This window comes from Pomacea canaliculata, linkage group LG8 (assembly GCF_003073045.1).
Source record: "Pomacea canaliculata isolate SZHN2017 linkage group LG8, ASM307304v1, whole genome shotgun sequence".
Classification (NCBI taxonomy): domain Eukaryota; kingdom Metazoa; phylum Mollusca; class Gastropoda; order Architaenioglossa; family Ampullariidae; genus Pomacea; species Pomacea canaliculata.
This window is the reverse complement of record NC_037597.1, coordinates 22386116-22408501: the sequence shown is the minus strand read 5'-3', so window position 1 is coordinate 22408501 and position 22386 is coordinate 22386116. Positions and strand designations below refer to the sequence as shown.

Sequence of the window (22386 nt, the reverse complement as noted above, 5' to 3'; positions counted from 1 at the left end):
CTCTGGCAGACTTTTCGAGGTCAGGTGTCACCGTAGTTGCTTTGTCATACCATGGAGATTTTTAGCTGGTCTGGGAGCTGATGCTGGTTCTTCTAGTGACAATGACAGTTCCTTCGAATCAGCTTTATTGTCTGTCCGAGGAAGTCCAAGACATCAAAATTTTTCTTTTGCCCACAAACCCTTGTTTGTCTTACCTTGTTTGAGGGGTTAACAGGATCAGCAAATCAGGATTTCGTTTTGACAGCTAACCTCACCTTAAAGAAAAATGTCTGCTTAACTGCCAGACTACTACCATCAACAACTGCGTAAATTCATAAAGAGAAATAAGGTGAAATAAAAGTACAAAGTAATTAATCACGCATATTTATTACGCGTTATTAAAAACTGGGGAAGTAGCGTTTCTCTCCCTTGACGAATGTCTTCTGACACTTGTTGACCCTGTCGGACCTTCTCGAATTCTGGTTGTGTCATTTGTGTATCGCACTTTATCTTCTTTTCCAGACGGAGGGATTGTCTCCAAGAACACATGCGCACAGATACAAGATGTCAACCTTGTTTGTGGTGATTGTACAGTTATCTGCACATTGCGCTTTCCTATTCCAACCAATTGAGCTTTGATGTGTTTTACTGTTTAGGGTGATACCATTTAGATATTATTACCACTAGATATTAGGTATTTTACCAAATACATATGATTGGATTATGATGACAATGCACAGGGGTCATATTACAGGTGCACGAGACATTTACAACAACCAGCGTGGCTCACGAGCATTGAGGAGTTTGTATGTTAACAGCAATATTGTAAGCATGTCCCCAACCCTACTCTAGAACAAAATAATTTTAACATTTGATTGTTACCAAAATGTGATGCGGAATCCTCGTTTTCGTGCATAAATATTGGAGAGGGTTAGCCTGGTTGAAAATATTACAGAAACACAGATAATGTTTACATTTTCCTGCGTCGTGTTTACAGCTGTTATTGCTGTCATTTTTTTGTAATACTACTTGTTTAGCATTGAGCTGATAATAAAGATGGTGTGGTGTGTGGGCTTTGTCTAACTGGACAAGACACAGTGAAAATAAGGTCAGGGCTTGTCCCTAGGTCAAGGCGTTTCACTGACCGCATTATATTTGTTGACTGTTTTTTTTTTTTTTTTAATGAACCAGATTTCTGCAAATATTTCCACTGACAAAAAAGACAGACAATGGCTTGCACTTTTAACAGACTCTTCTTATGGCTTATTTATTGTGGGTTATTTTGAAAGGTTAATAATACAAGAGCGATTTAATGACCCCCATTCCCATAACTGTTCATGCTGCCTAAAAGTTCAGAAAACAAAGCAAAAATCAGGAGCACGGTGCCATGGTGTCTGGTAAGTGACTTTATTCCGCCTACTAGAAATTATGATAAAATCACAGGCAAAACACATAGTAACTTGTTCTTATGATCTGTAATTTTTTTTCTTTTGCTGTTTCATCTTCTGATTCATACAAATTTTTAAGAAGTCTGTTTATAACTTTTACAATATATTAAAACTTGGGAGCGTGGATTTAGACAACTCTTCTGCTGTCTTCGCAATCGTACTTTTGTGTTTGCGATATTTATTTTTTTTACAATTAGCTTGTTTAATTATTTTAATGCTAGTTAGTCCTAAATCCCAGAAATATCCCTCTATAGTGACTATTGAGAATTTACTTAGCTGTTTGAGATCCAGAGGATTTTAACCCGTTTCATAACCCCGTGATAGCTGATCATCCCTCAAGTTAACCTCTGGCTTTGGTGACCCCACAGTTCGCTGACCTTTGCCATGGCGCCCAGAAGGTTATGAGAGGAAACAATAAGAACAGTCATCTGCAGAAATGAATAACATTTCAGCCACTTTTGCTTTTTCATTATTCGCAATCAAACCTTTAATTCATCATCGTCTGCCTACACACTGAATTATTTAACGACCATTTTAACTGACTCAGTCAGACTTCCTAGCATCTAGTTCAAGTCCAAAAACACACTGACTTGTCCCGGTTGGACTGTTTCAGCTCCCATGTTTGTTGAGCTTATCAAGTCTACTTGACAAGCATCAAAGGACCCCAAACCTTGCCCCTTGCCTTGCCCTATGTAAGCTGTGATGACTTCAATCAGTCAGTCCTTCGTACAGGCGATGAAAAGAGGGAAAGGGGGGTTTCACAATGAACAGACGCGACATCTCGACACTCACACCTGTCTTAGGTAACAGAACAGGTGCTAGCTTTACTTTTCATTCATTTTGATTTTACTATTTTAATTTTTATGCTTCTGGTGTAAGAAAACCGTCATGGTCAGATGAGGATAAATATTTCAAAAAAAAAAAATCAAATGCTGACCAGCTACTGTAAGGATTTACCATCAGAATAATTCCCGGATAGGAGCTCACATGAGCACTCTACATCATGACTAATTACCATGGATACTGCCATCAATAACGAGCTGAAAACTCTTCTTCTTTACATGTCGGAGCCATGTTACCACGTTCTTCTTTCCACCTGTCATCATGGGTTAGGCCGAAGTCTTTTTCTTTTAGTCATCCTCCTAACCCCCAACCCTATCCCCCCCGATAGGCTAATTATCGTTCACCTCAGACATTTACTAGTATCATTACCAGCTGCTGCAACCACTTTTAGCATATTGCAGCCGCGTATATATTACATATATATATCTAAAACCCTTACAGTCCGATGCTAGAAACGTGTCCAAGGGTCGGCACTGACGGAAGGTTTGTGAGACGCCCTCCAGTATAGAGTAAGGACCTATCTGTGCTTTGTTTAATAATAAGGTTTAAAATACTTTGTGTTTGAAGTTCTGTCTTTTTTTTAGATATATCGCCTGCTTTCTGACCTTTATTTTGTATTCTGAGAATGGTGACTGAATCTAACAAAGACTGGTGTCGCCCTAACTAAAAGTATTTATACTTTAGAGTTTTGTTTTGATGACAGGGAAGTGTGTTAATTCCCTTGGTCACGTAGTTGACAGTGTGTCTGAGCGTGTGACCGTCCCCCCCGTAAAGTGAAATCCCCGTCCCACCGCAAAAAAGTAGTGAGTAGAATTCACATAATTCACTAGTATATGCTTTCTTTATCATCATTAGCAGTTTTAACAGAAGTTAGATTTTTCGATAACGACTGCAGATCATCAAAGTTTTGAAATGAGAAGAGTAAAAGCCACGTCATACGCAGTTGCTGGATGATTCCAGACATATCTAGCACCGGAAGTGCACTCCTCTGCAAGAATCGTTCAGCTAGCAGTCGTGGACATAGTTTCCACTGACTGACCCCAAGCATCTCCGTATCCACTTCCAGGGGATGGTGGGCAAAGCTTGAACCTGATGTCATCATTGACGATATTGCGTGAGATATTATCTGTGAAGGTCTTTTCAGAAAAGGGAACAATCGGTCTGTCACTTGGTAACACTCTGGCGGCCTTCACACATTGGTGGTCCATAACATCCGTTAACTATTCTCAGAAATGTGGTTTCATCAGTACAGAGTCAGTCTTTGTATTGCAAAACATATTTAAATGTGCGCAACTTTGCCCCCCCAGAGTTTATGTCTCAATCGCCAAGAGAGGCTGTCAAAAACAGTAGAACTGATTTTTTTAGGGTAAGTTTTTAAGACAAAAAAATTATATACTCGTATAAAATTCCTAGAGAGGATAAAACACACTTTTTATTGTTATCCATTTCTGGAACCTTTCCAGAAAAAATATTAGAACACTTAAATTTTCTAGAAACTCCAGGTTTTTAGCCTGAACCTGTTATTATCATCACCACACAAGGAAGATTTTTGTAACTGTTGTTGTTTACTTATGACGATCTCTCTCCTCTGTTTACCCAGATTGGGAAGAGACAATGGACAGAGCTGTTGGTGTTATCGGGATTCCTTTCTGCAGAGGACAGGTAAAAACATGAGACTTATACTGGTAGACTGGGTTATAAAGGAAATGTACAGAAATGATTGATGATGTCTATTTATATAACATTATATAGCAGTGGGAAGATCATAAATACTGTTATTAAAAATGAAAACTACTACACTATTCTTCCAGTCATAGAACAGATTACATGGATACATTTTCTTACAGGTTAGTTTGCAGAAGAGTGGTATTACAATGGTGCAAAACTAAAAATAGTTAATAGTTATAAATATCTGGGAATAATTCTGTCAGCACACTGTTTTCTCACGCCTTCAATGACTTGGCAGCAAAGGCACGCAGAGGAGTGATTGGCATTCTACAAGTTTTATGGCGCCTTGTAATTCCTTGTTGTTTTTCAAACTATTCGATGCACAAATTCACCAATTCTTGTGTACAATTCTGAGGTGTGTGGTCTGTGTGCTGACAAAAATATCACTGAGAGTCCATTTATTTGCAATAAAACTTTCTTGAATGTGTCAGCAAGAACCCCAAAGGGAATGATTTACGGTGAATAAGATGGATACCATTGTTTGTAAATGCTTATGTGAGATGTATTGCAGACTGGCTGAAAGTTGTAAGTTGCCTCCCCCCCCCCCCTAGACTTAAAAAAAGTGTTAAAATATATTATTAAATACGAACAGTAATAACAAGGCCACTTGGGTTAACAACATTATGGTAGCACTTTATCTATGAGTTTGGATTTGTTTGGGAATGTCAGGGGTGGGCAATGTTAAGCTGAGACTTACAGACTGTTTTGAGAAAAACGGATAGGAGACTGATGGTCATTAAAGTGTAATTATTTTAAATCTTAGTGAGTTTTTAGCATGTCTTACCTCATTTTCTCCTTCATCAGAAATTGTTTTTATTTCAGCCACGAGAAGGTACAGAGCTGGCCCCGAGTTACCTCAGAAAAGGGCAGATAATCTCAAAGATCCAGAGTTTGAGTAGGTCTTCAATAAACTTTCTAGACTTCGTCATTATCACAATAAGAACTTTTTGCTGGGATCTGCATCCTCCTATATAGATATACTGTGTGTAGAGAGAGAGAGAGAGCATTTATGACATGGTGATTGAATGAGTGTAGTGCAGTGCGTTTTGAAATTTTTGGCTTAAAGTAACCAGCAAAAAAAAAATTAATTGTATCCCAATCTTAAAGCCAGTCTTTATAAAGGACTGTGTATTCTCAAACCCCTGCACCCCTTCCGTCCAGACCCTGTCACTGGGGAAGAAAGATGTTGACGATAGTCATCATCGTCACTCTCTTCAAATGGCATCGGCCGGACGAAGCAAGCTGCCATGCCATTGGGGCCGATCTTGAGAACCATTCAGTGAGTCAACATTAACATTGAGCAGACTGGTTCCTCTTTGATGTGTGGCAAACAAGTATTTTTGGATATTAGCAGGCGACAAATATTCTCTCTGCCTGCAGACATTCAAAGGATGGAAGAGCCAGACAAAGGCAGACCTGAAGCTCCGCTTCATCCTTGTACTTTGTTTCGGACACTTCGGCAAGAGGAGACAACTGTGAAAACGTCTTTGTCAGACTTGGAACTTCTCTTTGATTCCAATACCTCCTTATTCATGACAATACAGCAGACATCGTGCAGGTCGAAAAGACTGAACTTACGCATGACCGGCAATTCCAGTTTGCGCACGGCACTAGGAAAACGGATAACCGCTAAGACCCGGATGTACACACACACACGCATGAGATCTGCTTAAATATAATATATATGCTAGCCATATCTGAAACAAGTCTGTTAGTCTTTCAAATAAAATATTATGTTTGTCTCCGTTTTACTGCAGGCAAAGAAGTGACTGATTACGGGGACCTGGAGCTGGGAGATGTCGAGAAAGATGCTCCTTGGAAGCTAGTTAAATACCCACTCACCGTGGGTTATGCTAATCAGAAGGTCAGTCTGAAGTGAGATAAAGCAACTTTTTCTCATTTTATTAAATAAAAACTTTATATGAGTGAGAATCAGTGGTCATGCCTTCACTGTCAGGAACGTACGTGTCGGTTATTTAAATGTCCAGACTTGCTGTCCAGACTACCAGTCCTGAACTAGTTTGCTTTACTCTCAATCGTGAAAAATGATTCCCATAATCTCAATGTAAGGAAAGGTGTCAGAGGTATTATTCTTTGACCTTAGGTGAGACTAAATACCACCTGAGTATCGGCATGTAATCTCGGGTAATCTTGAAGGCGTTGTAGAACATTTTATCAAAAGTATTGTAAAGGCTTTTTTCTGGTACAGCTTATACCTTATTCCGAACTTTCTACAGCGAGTGTTTTTTTAAGTGTTGATACGGTGAAAGTCATGAAGCTCCTCATCCAAACCCTGTCTCTCAGATTGCCAACGAAGTGGCGAGTATCACAAAGGACAAGATGGCGCTGGTGTTAGGAGGAGATCACTCTATCGCCATGGGCTCCATCATCGGACATGCGCGGTCCTCGCCTAACTTGGTGGTTGTGTGGGTGGACGCGCACGCCGACATCAACACCCCGAATCAAGCACTTCCGGCAACATGCACGGCATGCCCGTCGCCTTCCTCATCAAGGACATGAAGCCACACGTCTCCAAACCTCCGGGCTTCGAATGGCTCGAGCCATGGTGAGCTGCTGTTCCTTCCTTTTTCTAGAAATATATAAGGAAGAACAAAAAGGAGGAGTTAAGGAGAAGAAGCACTTAGATTTGATTATAAAATGCATAAAATATGCTTCAGCTAATTTATAAAATTTACTTAAACTGATATTTGGATATCCGGAAAGAAAGGAAATTCGAAACAATAGTATTCTTCAAGCTCATCGATCATTTCACTGGTTGTGGAGGAAACGATCGCGGATTCTCTCTCTCTCTCCTGTTTTGCTTCATTTCCATTCAGAATAAATCATCGTTAATGGGAGGAACCAGCCATTTTGCCTTTTAATGCGACTCTTTCTCTCACAGAAGGTGTCAGACAATTATAAAACCTTTTTAAAGACGCCGAGACGTCCTCTATGTTGCTTTCATTTGATTTCGCGAAACAAAAACGAATAAATGAACAGACTTTATCGCCATAATGTACCAATAGAATAAGGGAACATTACGAAAATGAAATTATGACACGTATCGGCAAATAAATATATTTGTCTGGAAGATTCCGAGATTTGTAAATTGCAGATGGCACCGATGCATGTTTCACGAGCATGCATTGCAATGTGTAGCATGATCTTTCAATTCTCGTGCATTTTATTACATTTTTTCATCCTTTAATTTAATTAATTAATGTGTATGTTTTTCAATCGGTTTCAGTATTTCAGCGAAAGATATTGTCTACATCGGCCTTAGGTCTGTGGACGATGAGGAAAGGCAAGTTTGGACATTTTTGTTATAACCGACGTCTTAACGACAACACTTATCTTGAAGCCATTTTTTAAAAGACAGGATGATACCCATTTCTTTCTTTCTTTGTTTCTTTCTTACACGTGGCCCTTAGTTCCCCAACCTTCTGATGAAACAGGTTACCTATTCAACAGTGAACTCTGCTTACCCACTGGTATCGAACCTGCTAATATGCACTTTTGCATAAATCTTCACTGAAATTAAAATTGCTGTCCAGTGGATCCCTCTTAGAAACGAGAAATCAGACAAACTCGCCAAGCTTGACAACCGTGTGGAGCATACAAAGCACAATCCTCTACAGCGAAGCCAAACATCACTTCACAAGCCACGTCAACAGAGGTCGCCATCAGACGACCAGATGCTCATCTCAAACACCATCAACAGCATGCAATGTGGTTGTCACACACTAAAAACTGTCCATACGAGGTGGGCCCCTAGATCCCTTAGTATATTCAGTAGCTCTGCCCACTACACAGCTTAATAAAATAAATACAAATTAAAATAATGAATCCCACTGAAGGGAAATGGATGTAGTTTTCGTGTAAGCGCCTGCAAGAGCTGTTCTTCAGCAGAAGAAAAGGCCTTCCGGCATCTTTCTGACACTCCAAAGTACAGGGTGTAGGTATTCATAGCCCTTGTGCCTTACAGAAAATGCAATCATCATTAATATAAACAAGGTCTGGTCATACAAGTCTGCAGTTAGTGGAGAAGGTTGCCTCAAGCGGTGCTGCAAAGACATGGTGTGAGGTCCTTTTGATGGACGTAGGCGTAGATCAATAGGCACGGGAGGAAAGGAGGTGGAGGGAAAGAAATAAAGGAAGCATGAAAAGATTCCTCAGGCTGGGAAAGGAAAGATTTCGAACAAAGCGAAGTACACTTTGGTCGATAAGAAAATGAAGATCGGATGGCAGAGACAGCTGGTCAGCAACGAGCTGTAGATGGTGTTTACCAAGAATAGCTTGCATTAGTTGATGAACATGAGCAGACCGCAAAACTGAGAAGCAGCAGAAATCTAGTTGACATCGGACAATGACCGTTTTCTGTTTCTTTGTTTGACGACGACGATAATGACGATGACGATGATGATCTTTTTCTGTTTACGTTCAGGGGCTTTTTAAACAAGCATGGCATTAGGTACTACTCCATGCAGGAGGTGGACAAGTACGGAATACAGAGCGTGGTGGAAAAAGCCCTGAAGGACGTGGACCCCACGTGAGTATCTTGCTGGTGCCCCCCAAATCTATCAGCCACCACGTGGTATGAACTCCATTCCAGACGACTCCATCCATGTGTTTAATTCCCAGAGAGGAGAGACACACAATGTGTCGTTGAAGTCTTTTCACACACACACACACACACGAGCGCACAGGCACACTACACACAAACACACACAGTGCGCTCAGCATGTCGCAAATTTGTAATAATCCCGATGGTCATGGTTATTTGCCCTCATCTGGAACAAATGTGACTATGTTTATGTTTATTTGCGATGATCGTAGGCACTAATGACTTTCCTGTTTATCCAGCGGCAAACGACCAATCCACGTAAGCTTTGATGTTGACGCCTTGGATCCCGAGTTCACACCTTCAACAGGCACGGCAGGTAAAGGCGCAGCCTTCCCTTTCTCAATCTCAAGCTTTCAGCAAACTTTACTCATTTACAACTAGACATAACGAAGCAGCTTATTTAGTCAGAGATTTGCTAGCTAACCCTACTTGAATAATGGAAAAAGAGAAACATATTAACGAATGTATTATAAACAAGTCTGCCTGTTCTTTCAGTTGCTGGAGGTTTGTCGCTAAGGGAAGGCCTGTACATTGCTGAAGAAATATCTCGTACAGGTTAGTACTTCCTCTCGCAACGACAGTAAGGATTTTGTTATGTTTTTTATGAAGAGACAGAAATACCCACCTACCCTACATATGATCACTTGCACCTCCAGTCGTGTGGTGACTGCATCTACATTTGTCACAATTTCTCTCTTTTTACCAGTTCTCTCGCCATCTACTGTAATCTCTCTTCTACCTCATCACTTCCTAGAGAGAAACAAAGTGGCAGATAAGATCGCAAAATCTGTGGAACTCAGTTTTCCCGCCAGATCGGTCCGTTTTACTAATTTTTTTTAAGGGTTGCTACAAGCCCATGAACCAGTCCTAGTTCTCAAAGTTAACAGCATTAACATTAAAGACTAGTGCACGATGTTATATTCAACAACAATGCCCACTGACTTATCTTCCATGACCACAGGCCGCCTGTCGGTGCTGGACGTGGTGGAGTTGAACCCTGCCCTCGGCACCCAGCAGCAGAGCGAGCTCACTGTGGAGACAACCATCGAGGTGGTGACGCATTTCTTCGGCAAGCGTAGGGAGGGGAACACCAGACCACCCCAAGTCCCACCCTCTGCCTAGACCAACGCACCCATGGCTGCACTCACATGGGTGGTCATCATTTCTCTACAAGGCTTCAGAAAAAAGAGTTGCCATCAGGGACTTGTGTCCCTCTCCCTCAGAAACATCCAGTGGACGCTGTTCCAGACGCCTGTGGAAGAACGTTTACCCGAGAGTTGTTAAGCAGGTGCTTCGTTTGTTAACCAGGTGTCGTCTTACTCGGTCAAATTTTTTTTTTTTTAAATTTCATCTAAGACACCCTTACATTCTGCTCTTTGAAAGTTGTATTCACTCTAGCTGGACGTGTTGACCTCATGTGTGTCCACGGACGTTATACCTGCTTCCACCCTTAATTTGTGTACATATATATATATCAAATGGAGGGGTGGGGTTTGATGCATACATTTCCTTTTTTGAACAGAACTTTAAATGTAGTTATTCGCCTTGCTTCAGTTTGGTGTATTGTCTTGCCCTTCATCGTGAACTTTATACGCAACAAATTACATGTCTTGGATTGTATTTTTTTGCTAAAGGAACTGTATAAACTAGAGGATGTATCTATTGCAAGTGTAGAGTTGTAAGCTTGTTTACTTTGTACAAAACATTACTCGTGAATCTCACGTGCATTATACATTCAGTATTTTTAAATAAACTGTTCTTTAATGCTGAAGTTGTGTCTTTCATGTACTCAAGGACTTGTTCATCTTTGATATCAGACCATCAGTCTCAGGGTTAATGAGCACACTGCACGAAAATGGACATTTCTTTTAGCCTCCAGGTCTGATACCCTTCCCTCACTGTTATATCTGATAGAAAGTTACCTTCTGTTCTCGCAAAATGTTATGCTCCCTATCAAAAGTCTAACTGTCTCTCAAAATTTGAATTTTTAACAAACAAGTCGCACTTTGTACCGAATTCAGTTACCAGGCAACGGCTCTTGGAAGGTGTAGTTCACCGTTTTGCTAGCTAACTGCCATCCATCTTATATACATAACTTTTGAAAACTGCAATCGTAACAATCTGTCAAATTAACACATTTACATCATATTAAAAACCTTGTGTTTGTGGCACTTTCTCTCCCTCATTTCTCTTGTATTTCTGTCATGTCCCACTCTCTTGCTGTCTCTGCGTATCTCTATCCTCCAACCTCTCTTTCTCAGAAGAAAAAAACCACGTTTGTCTACATTTTATCTATTGAATTATAATCTTCTCTTTCTTCCTTATCTTTCTCCTGTCTTTTCTTTCCTTTTTTCCTCTCTCTCTCTCTACACATGACAACAAACTGTTCACAAAAATCCTTTGAAATTCCTCATAGATTCACAGAAGTAAGCATTTTAAATTTTTTTCCTTACAATCAAATAAATTTCACACTCATTAATCCTTCTTCAACAACAACAATAATAAAAATAGGCCTTATTCCTCGGTTTTCCCGGTAAAATGTTAAGTGGCATATTATGGTCGTCGGACTAAAAGAAAAGTCATAGCATGAAAAGTCAGATTCTAAAGTTTATATTCTGACTAGATTTTAAAATTTTCCTCATTTTTAAAATATGAAGTGCTAAAATATTTTCGACACCGCTGTGGATAACAAGATAAGAGACAAAGTATTTTCCATAAATATATAATGAAGAATGAACAAAACAGAGTTAGGGAGAATTTGATACATTATCTGAGTATAAAATTTTTTGACTAATTTACAACATTCGCTTAAACTGAGATTCAAATATCCTTAAAGAAAAGAAATTCGAAGCAATAGTATTCTTCATGCTCATCATTTCACTGGTTGCAGCGGAAAAGATCCTGGATTTTCTCTCTCTGTCCTCTTTTGCTTCATTTCCATTTAAAATAAATCATCGCTAATGGGAGTAACCAGCCATTTTGCCTTTGATGGCGGCTCTTTCTCTCATAGGTGTCAGTCCAATTATAAACCTTTTTAAAGATGCCGAAACGTCCTACTATGTTGGTTTCATTTGATTTCGAAACAAAAACTTCAAACCTATTTGTTCATCCTTGATAGCCATCAGCCTCATGGTTAATGAGCACATTGCAAAAAAAACAAACAAAAAAAAAAGGGCACTCCTGTAAGCATTCCAGGTATCCTTAAAACCTGACTGAAAGCTACCTTCCGTTGTGCAAAATATTTTGCTCCCTTTTAGAAGTCTGCCATCCCCAAAATTTGCCTTTTTACTAACACATTACATTTTGTATCGACTCCATTTACCAGGAAATGGCTCTGGGAAAATGTCCAGGGTGAAGGTGTAGTGCGCCATTCTGCAAGTTGACAGCTTCCCACTGGTCATCCAGCTTGCACATAGTGCATGTCTCATCAGCCAAGATATCATTGTACACCATGAAGCTGAACTCACTAGTTCCACCATTACTGTATCAACTATCGTTACTCTGTCAGTGCTCTCCTCTCTGCCATCAATACTTTACTCACTACATAAGTATACCATTATCTCAGTTTCTTGTCTCTCTGACAAGGACAGCTCTCAAACCGTAAGGGTGTCAAAATGCCAGATGACCATGCGGTCCAATTCACTGCATCATCTAATAAACACTTAGACACCACATTGTAGTGGCATTATGTGATGCTTTTGACTCATCTAAAAAATGACCCTTTCAACTTATGCAAGACTGTCACATAGGTAACTATGTGACAAACATTCTGGTGCTGTTCCAGTGCTGGATGTCTGTACATACACAAAGTAAAACAAATATATACATACATACAGTGTCACTACAAATATAGTCATGAAACTTTTTCACCTGTAAAAGACTAATGCTAGGTCATCTTAGACTATGACTTGTCTGAAATTTATTTCACATTTCTCTATAAAAGATAAAACATTCATCACAACTGTTTCAAAGATGTGTTTTGTGGACAACACAGATAATGCACGAACAAGAATTTTTTTCTTACAGCAAAAATTTTTGCAATCCACAAACATCTTGTCAAACTTACATAAATGCATGTTTACGAGTAAGCATAAAATAAAAAAAATATTTCCAAGGTGGTATTTTAAAAATTAAAGACCTTAAACATCCCTTTTTAAAATAAACTCAATGAACACTTGTAGAACATTCCACACATATGGTATTACATACCTTACAAGGTAAGAAATTGGTTTAAAGTTTATGCCTATTCTTTTTCCTGATATCCATCTTTTGATGTTCTGTCACTAACCACTTATTACAGGATGAAGTGTTGTAAAGCAAAGACTTAACATTCTTTACAGCATCTTCAATCCTGTCACAAAATGGTGAGAAGTTTTTTTAAAGAAATATGAGCCCTAATTTCCCTAATACTGAAGATTTGCCCTAATGATTGCAACCCATAAGGGTAAACACATCTGCAGAAAGCCTTTATCACAGAACTGTGTGCTTCATTTACATTTGATACATGACTTCAGAAGGATATTAAATGTCAGAAGTAAAGGAATTCATATAAATAAAATTATAAATGCACTTTTCTCATGCTCTTTGGTAAATGGGTAATAAAGTTCTCACTTGCAGGACCTTTTGTATTTTACAAATGTGGTATTGGATTGAAGAATGTTAGTGAAAGTAATGGCGAATTGACTTCTTTCCTGGAATCTGAAACAAACCAAAGAATTGCAACTCACAATAACATATTTTACACATCCAAGTGATGTGACAAATGTCACAAGAGTGCAGCAAGTATCCTGATACATGAATACACATATAGACAATTTTTTGGTTTTAGCAATGAAGAGACATACAAGAAAGTCATCTTTTAATGAAACTGTGGTATGAACAATTAGTGTGAAAACAGCCTGTACACATAAATCATCCCACTTTAAACTCACCTTAGATGAACTGCAGGCAGGTGATGTCTCTAGCTTTTCTCTATCTTTCTTGGAGGATGATGTGCTCTTCTCACCTCTGGTGGATGTGCTCATCCCTCCTGCTCTCCTGGATGCATGTGGACTGTTTATGAAGGTGGTGGAGGTGGAGGCATGGTTCTCCTTGCTTTTCGGGGTGGAATTTTTCAGTCTCTTAGTTCTGCTAGGACTAGGAGTTGCAGCACTCTTCTTGGTGTCGCTGGTTTTGATTGTGGGACTGGTGGAGAAAGACAGACGATAGGTTGTCAGCCAGTCCAACTTGGGTGTAGGCTCTGAAGGCAGGGATGCTGGGACGAATCTGGGTACAGGAGGATCTACAACACGATTTGGCAGATTCATTGTTGGGGAGTAGAAGAGATGAGAAGTTGGTGACTGACTTGCTTTGGTAGGAAAAGTAAACAACACATGTGTAGTAGGATTATCTGTGCCACTGGAAGTCTGCGGTTTTGGAAGAACACTGTTGAAGTAAGGACATGCATTGGGCTCACCTTCAGAAGGTGAACCAAGTGGCCTCTTTTTGGTGGGGCTATTTGTGTCTAGAGCCTGCAAACAATGGAGCTTGTTATCAACATCATTTTGGTGGCCAGATGTCACAGTGGGCACCTTGCAAAAGTCTTTCATTGATGATTCTATACATTTTGATGAACTTGCACTTGCAGATTGTACCACACTTTGTTCTGCCAAATTGACTACTTTTCTTGGTGAAAGACAAGGAAATTTCACAGGAACCTCTTTTTCAGGAAGCATGTCATCCATGTCAGCATACAATTTTCGTTTCAAAGTCGTGGAATGGAACCTTGCACCCAGAGTCTCTAGCCCTGCATCCATCATGTCTTGTGTGCTTGTTCGGTGTAACTTGGCTTCCCCTGTATGATTTAAATCCCCCTGTGGTCTGATGACAGTTGGCGTTAAATGGACAAAGGCAGGCGCTAAGGAGGAATCATCCTTTGCCACATTTCCAAAATCACTAGATACTTTATTTTCTTTCAGCTCAGCCAGAACACTTTCAGCATTTTCATTGCGATATGATGACATACTGTGGATTATCTCTGATCTGTGTGTAGCTCTTTTATTTTCTGTTAGTTTGTCATTTGATACATCAGTTCCATTTGCATCTGCTATTTTGCCTAGCTCACCAACCCAGAATACTGGAGGATAAGGTTTATGCCTGCCAGGAGTCATATCCTCCTGAATGGTGACTGGGCAGCAAGTGGTAGGAGTTGCTGGACTTTCTTGTCCAGGAATGGAATTATCCCGCATTCGCATGACACACATGTGTGGGGGGGTGCTGGCAGCAGTTCGCAAGCCATAATAAACGTTTAATTCTTTGTTAGGATGTGATGGGGTAGATGTGTTTGGAACAGATGGAGACGGAATGTCACTTTTGTCTGGGGTACACGCTTCAAGTGCAGCAATCATCTCAGGGTCCAGCTGGCCTCTGAAGACTGACCCTCTGTGTTTGTCCGTGTCTTCTGGCTTCTTTCCTGTAAATGTGTACATTTTGATGAATATTAAATTTTTATGAATGAATATTAAAGAACCATAATTCAAAGAGGATAAGCATTAAATACACTCCCAAAAATATATCTTTAACACTCCTGGTATATTGTAGTGAAAACAGCCTCTGTGATTTTAAAAACATCTTTAAAAAAGGACTCATGGTTGGGATCCAAACAAACAAAAAGAGAAAAAAACCTCAAAAGATGCTTTCTTACTTTCCTTTTTACTTCCACATTGGTGTTTGCAACATTTATATCAATCTATCTTTCTACGCATAACAATAATGCACTTCACAAAAACTCAGTGCATTTATGAATTTTTTTTTTTTTCCAACTTACCAACTTTCAGAGACTTGGCATAGCCATAACTTCTCTGCTTCTCTTCAGAAGGCTCTCTGTTTGGCAAATTCCATAGAAGTAACATGCTGTCATCTCCAACAGTTGCCAACTGAATTAAAAAAAAAAAAAAAAAACTTAAACATTTAATTAACAGGCACAGTTTTGCTTTTTTTATTTTTACATTTGTACTGTCTGTATTATTGCAAGTACAAAATGCAACCACTCCTGCAGGTTGAATTGTTTTGCAGCTTTCCTTCAATGTAACATTGTACGACAAATATCTATTGATGGTATCATGTGCATGTCAACATGACTGTGGAGGCTTATTGTTCAGTTGAGTAATTGCCTGTCCGATGCAACCATATGGGTTGTCCTTTGTTCTTGACACCCATAACCAAGTAAATTTGACAGAAGTCTTTACCTTGGTTAAGTCTCTGGGGTGCCAAGCAACACCCCCAACATCAGACATGTGACCTTTGAGAACAACAGGAGCCTTCTCAGGTTTATCAACCTGTTGAAAGAAAAACTTATTTAGAAAAAGTCAATATAAATGGATGTCAATGAAACTCACTTAAAAAAAATATAAATAATATCAAGAGCCAATATAGTTCATGTGGTAAATACCTTTTTTTTTATATGAAATAGGAGCTCAAGACAGTAATAACTTATCAATTAATGAGGTTGAAAATATCCCCTCAGTATTCTGCTTCAGTTTGCAGACCTGAACAATCCACAGCTGTAACAACTGTCACAGAATGACTTACAATCACTCATATTACAATGTCCCCTGTGGGACCCCGGGGTATGCTTGCCTAGCGAGCATTGTAAGAATAGAGTCCCTGCCATCCAACCAGGCATGTCATAAGAGGCGACTAAGGTGGACACCTCAACCTAGAGGTAAATTAGGTTGTGGTAGGGCTAACAACCCCACCATGAAAAAAAAAAAAAAGAAGCCTGTTACAGAAACTAACACCAGAGAATTTGTCACGCATGGTGAAGGTAATGATATTACAATGTGTAATTCATTATAATAAAATTTTTTACCAACCTCCCAAATATAAGCCTTAGAGTTCGTGGATCCACTCAGCAAGTACCTTCCATCGGGGCTCATGGAAGTTTTGACATAGTAAGTATCACACCGGTGGCCTTTGAAAATGCTCACTGCATTTAGAAAAAAATTGTCTTGAATTTCAATCATTAAAATTCAGTGCTATAGGTTTAGGATGTTAAAAACTTGTATTTGAAATGTTTTTCGTTAGTTTTTCTTCAAATTAAATTTATATTTTATGATGCTTTCACATCATAAAATCTCGCCTACATCTCATCTCATTTTCCTTTCCCTATACACCTCCCATCTCCACCAAAAGTTTGTGATATAAATATAGCTTTTCTTATACAATTATGGTCAGCTTAAATTTCAAATCCATCATTTCTATCACCTCTTTTACATGTAGCGATTTGAAAGAAATTAACAAAGTATAAATAAGTAAATCAAAGCAAAGATAAGAAAATCATAACTCAAGATATGGCATGTGAAACAGCTCATAAAACACACACCCCGCTAAAAGAACGATACACATGCATTCATTCCTGAATACAAGTAAATACCCACACGACATACAATCATGAATGAATATGGGAGAGAAATCATACCTGGATTTTTGTCTCCAGTTGCAAGATTAAATCCATAAATGGCATGGTCAGTGTAGGTAGCAAATACTCGAGAGTGTGTTTTGTCCAATGCAAAGCAGATAACACCTTTTTGGCAGGAAAAAAAAAACAAAAAGCAAAAGTCACATCTCACATCTTAGCACAAAAAGAATGTTATCATTTTACTGTAGGTTTGCCCAATAAGGGAGGTTGAATAAAGAAGAACGTAATCAAATTAGCTTGTGAACAATATTGTGATGGGGAAAAGGGGGGACAGAGTATCCATTTTTGTCCATCACTTACAGGTATTAGAATGCAGTGAAGGAAGAATGATAGAGGGGAGCCAACAGAATAATTCAGTGTGCATCAGGGAAGCTCTTCTAACCCATATTTTTAATCTAATGCATTTTAATGTATATTTACTTGACTGCAATTGTCCATTCTTTAGCCTCTATGACCATTGACAACAAAGCAGTTTTGCTTACTACTGATCAATGACATCGTGCAAACCAACCCACTAGTTAAACAACAGTAAAGGGAAAGTTACCCCTAATGGAGCTAAAGATTTTTTGTAGTGCTCTTGAGATCTTTTCCTATTGCATCAAATGAGTAAATATTCAATAAGCCTTAACCACTGATTAAACACAAAAGTTCACTACCTGGTCGACGTCCTGTCGTTCCTGGGTAGGTAAAACACTGCAGTGGGGTTGGAAGGGTGACAAGAGATGTGTAAGACTTCCGCAGATCCCAAACCTTAATGCTTCTGTAAAATTGGGGAGAACAGTAAATAGCCAAATTCTCAAGTAAGCTTTAATGCATGTGAGCAAACATTCTCTTTCTGATAAGTTAAACTTCATTGCTGAAATAGTCTTGACATATCTCAAGTTCTTTACTCAGGCACTTATGTGCACACACATATTCATTAGAGAATAATAATAAACAAAAATTACAAGGATACATTACTTCTTTCTAATACCAAAAGATAAATTTAGTGTGTACCCATCTACAGATCCTGAAGACATCAGCAGATGGTCGCTAAGAAACTGCAGACATGTAACACTCTGCTGTGTGTCCTGTGCAGAAGAGAACTGTAAAATCTCATGCATGAAAACTGAAACTGTTAATTCAAAAAGGTAACAAAAACATACTCGTTAAAAGTCCAGAACAGAAATTACATATTTCATCACCATCAGGCAAGGGGAGGTTAGTGATGTACGGTTTATTTTTGATTGAAGAGTTACCTAATTGCAGAATTTGTATGCTTTAATGATTTTAGGAGTTTAGTAAATCTGGTGTTACGCATCATTATAAACTCAACTTTAGATTTGAGTTTAGTCACACTCTAAATTTTTTTTTAATGTCTCATGTGATTTTGCCCAATGCTGGCAAATAGAATTAAGTTATACTACTAACATTTTACAGGTGGAGTGAAATACAAATCTGACCAGGGAAAGTTCTTACCAGTATGGGACCTTTCTCACGGAAGTTTCGCCGATGAGCTTTAACCTCTGTTCTTTTTACAATGCTGTGAGCATTGCATATATATCTGACTGGTGGACGATATTCTCCATGCGTCCTGTCAACTAAAAACATGAAATTTAAAACTTTGTTATTTTGTGCTCAGAATCAAATAATTTTTTAAGAGAATGATTCTGGATTTTTTAATTACTCTCTATGAACATATTAATTATCAATTTTTTTATTAAGTAGATTGTGATGTACATTATGTTTACAGACATATTGAATAAGCAGTTCATTTAGTAACTCTGTTTGCTGCGTTGTACTTTTTTTAAAATTGTGTTTAGCCAAGTGTTGCAAAGTCTCAAAATTTACCTTTTGTCTGGATCCGAGAATCCCAGAACAGGATATGACCATCTCTAGCTCCAGTTGCGAACAATGCTATGCACAAAAAAAAAAAAAAAAAATCTAAGCACTTTTTAAAATACTTTGTCTATTGGCTAACCAACATAGAGTAATGGTCAATTATTTTTAGAGTTTTAAAACACAAAACCTAGAAATGTTTGTTACCATGACAGACATTTTTTGTTCCAAGAAAAATAGTTAGATGTGACCAATCCTGCGAAGTTTAAGGAAGATGGACATACAGGCTGTATTGATGCAAGATTTAAGACACAAGAGTGTGTCAATAGTAACACCAAGATTCCTGATGGAATGGTAGAGAGATGTTAACCAAAGAAAATAAAGGCAAACATTTATTCGCAAAGGCTGTTGGAGGGACCTCATTTTTATTATCATTCACTTTCAATTTGTGGATCAACAACCATGCTTTCAGTCTGCTGTGTCATACTGCACACCTGGTGGAGCTGGGAAGCAAGGCCAGATGCTGTGTATAATCAGTTTGTATCACGATACAGTATTTTTGTTTTTATAGATGCTGATCTATGTTTATTTTTTTTACATTTTCTATTAGACTATATTAGAGCAACAAGGCAGTACCTTGGAACAAAGGTAAATGGCATGATTAAGTCAAAATATTTTTAATGTCTTTTTTATGCTATCTAGTTAATAGAAAAAGAAATAATCACCTGAATTTCTAGGATCAGAAGACACACTTCGCACACTGCAAAAATGTCCTCGGAATATGCTTACAGACTCTCCACGTTCTACATCCCAAAGTGCTGCTGTCTGATCTCCAGAAGCTGTTAGCAACTTTGTGTCATCATCCACCCACTGAAAATCAAAGATGGCATTGGTGTGGGCATCAAGCTCTGAAACAAAAGCACACCAGTGTTATTTGTACCTTTTCTTTTAAGAAATCACAAGTAATGTTAGATTAAAAAGTTACATTTCCTGATATGATACATAGAAAACACTCACCTTGCACAACTGCCTGTTTCTCGGAAAGGCTTTTGTCCGTGTTAAAAATTACCATCTTGCCCATCTCATCCGACACTCCTAAAAGATTCCACTTTACTGAAACACATACACATGTCACTGTTTCTTTCTTCATAATATGTTTAGCACTGCATAAAGTCATTAATGTACTGGGGACTTTTTCAAACAGCAAATATGCCATCGCTAATAAATGCTTAATAAATCTAAAACATTCATCTTATTTTAGGAAGTAACAAGAACAATCCAATACTAAATCTTTTGTCATAAAAATAACATTTTTTCTTTAAAAGAAGAAAAGAAATAACACATAGTCCTTATAAAATCAGAGCCAAATGCAGTTTCTTTTTGCTGAAAAGCCAAACACGTGCCACACAATTTCAATGCCACTTTTAAAAACTTTGGCATCAATAATGGGAGACCCTTGCCCCCCTCTTCGTAATGTAGCTGGTCAGATGTAATATAGCAGAAGACCAGAAACCTGCAATGTGTAAAACCCAAGCAGCCACCCTAACCAAAACCCCATCCCCTGCATGCCCCATATGAAAGAAACTTCTGTGTCAAGATTGCCCTCATTAGCCATCTCTGGACCAACAACCCCAGAAACTTTTTCTCCTGAAGTCAATGATCATCACTGATTTATAATTCTATTGGATAAAAGTACATACATATTCCTTCTCACACACACACACATCTCCCCCATTCAATTGCAAAAGTTATAATCTACATTTAAGCATTTCAATAGTATAGCAGATTTATATACAGTGTAGGGCCAGTAATCCGCAAATTCGCTTAAGCCGCACAAAATGCTTGGATCCCAATTTTATAACACTATGGATCACGCAGACCTGGACATGGCCTCTATATCAATAAACAATAAAATAATTTACAATGAAATCCAAATATTAATCTGTCTTATCCACAATGGGTGTCAGCGTTATGGAGGCTCCCATTGTAACTGATTCACATCATACAACGCTACAAAGTTAAGAGAAAGGATTGTGATCAAAGAAACATTTATTTTTTTCATTATTTATTTGTTATTTATGCATTGTCAAAAAATATTTAAGCTGCGGTTAAGCAGTTTGGACACCAATCACCACGGCTAAATGGCCCTACACTGTATTGGGCTGTTGGAAAAGTTGTGACGTATTTTTCTGTTTCACTAAGGGAATTTATTTATATAAAGAACAAAGACAACCTGGTGCAGACATAAAAACAATCCTAAACAGAGGCAGGTTGCACAGATATAAACAGTTGGCATATAAATGGACGAAAATCCAGACAACAGGGGGGAAAAAATCCATTTAGATGGAAGGACATTCTTCTTTATGTTTTATATTTGTTCAATTCCAATACTTTAACTGAAAAAGATGTCTACTTACCTTTTCCAAAATTGCACGCCATTGGGATCATTAACTGAAGCCAAAAAAGCAGACAGTTTTTAAATTTCTACTTATCTTTATATGAAATGCATAGTAAGCCACTCCGATAATTCATCTACTTCACTGGTGTTATTACTAAGGATGCCAGCTTAGTATGAAAACTGAAAATGTCTTTCTAAATCATCGGAGACTCAAAATTAAATAGTCTGTCCTTTACAGCACAGTCTTCAATGATACCAAGGAAGCAAGCTATACAATCTGAGCACTTGCGAAAGACAAGTCTGCATATCACAGATAAAACTGGGACTATTCATTATGAGGATGGGATTGCATAGATGGATGCAACCGCTAGCAAAGTTTGCCACTAAGGATTTTTCTGAGTCGGAAAAACTAAAAGCATCTTCGTTCATATGCTTAGCGATAATAACATTTTTCATACTCTTAAAGAAATGATCTCGGCTTCATCTAATGACTAATAATGCACCACTATAATAACAATATATATATACTCTTTAGTGGTACTTCGTTAAGCAGTAACTTACGTCAAACTCAAAATCGCTGAATGGCTGATATAAGTGTACTTTATCAGCAGTTTCAAATCTTTCGAGGAACGCACTAGAAGCCACATCGGGTAGCTTCTGGTAAGGCACTGAAATAGAAAATGCAATGAATCTCTGTAATGGTAGTACCACTAACAATGTGTAAGAGCTGTGGGTGCAATTTATCATCCATCGTTATTAAATCATACCAAAAATACTAAGCATTCACCAAAGAACTGAAATGCTTCTCTCTCTGATTTACTTACAAAGATTTTGCTTCCAGTGGCCAAGTTCTCGATTATAAATTTGTCGAAACATATTAAGATGCTGAACTAAACAACGCCCATAACGCGCTTTCACTATCCCGCGTTAAAGTTCCGCGCGCTGTGACGATAGCCTCGTTTTGATAATACTTTTTATAGATTTTATTGCTAGTTACAAAATTTATCATTTTATGTGATTAATGTGTTTAGAACATAATAAATTCAAGAAACGTTAATCAAATGCCTTAAGACTTTATTTTCTGTAATCT

The 22386-nt window shown here is 38.3% G+C and overlaps 2 protein-coding genes across 3 annotated transcripts; one reads left to right on the top strand and one right to left on the bottom strand.

Annotated features, from left to right (window-relative positions):
• Positions 1 to 1278: 1278 nt before the first annotated feature.
• LOC112570282 (arginase-1-like) lies at positions 1279 to 9890 on the top strand. Its single transcript, XM_025248663.1, is given in 11 exon segments — positions 1279 to 1376; positions 3871 to 3932; positions 4821 to 4893; positions 5756 to 5862; positions 6303 to 6456; positions 6459 to 6564; positions 7246 to 7302; positions 8443 to 8547; positions 8862 to 8938; positions 9118 to 9177; positions 9584 to 9890. Coding segments are annotated over 11 exon segments (972 nt in total). The 5' UTR covers positions 1279 to 1366; the 3' UTR covers positions 9745 to 9890.
• Positions 9891 to 11826: 1936 nt separating this feature from the next.
• On the bottom strand, positions 11827 to 22267 carry LOC112570280 (denticleless protein homolog). Of its 2 annotated transcripts, none has more exons than XM_025248660.1 (15): positions 22121 to 22267; positions 21858 to 21964; positions 21316 to 21349; positions 19916 to 20011; positions 19624 to 19806; positions 18911 to 18976; positions 18539 to 18660; positions 18077 to 18165; positions 17737 to 17840; positions 17081 to 17185; positions 16476 to 16588; positions 15849 to 15938; positions 15428 to 15536; positions 13554 to 15073; positions 11827 to 13320 (listed from the first exon to the last, which is right to left on the bottom strand). In XM_025248660.1, exons 1-15 carry the CDS (start codon positions 22170 to 22172, stop codon positions 13282 to 13284), a joined length of 2829 nt encoding a protein of 942 aa, XP_025104445.1. In that variant the 5' UTR covers positions 22173 to 22267; the 3' UTR covers positions 11827 to 13281. The 2 variants fall into 2 exon arrangements, with proteins under 2 accessions (XP_025104445.1, XP_025104446.1); XM_025248661.1 differs by having other exon boundaries at positions 18077 to 18150.
• Between the last annotated feature and the right edge of the window lie 119 nt (positions 22268 to 22386).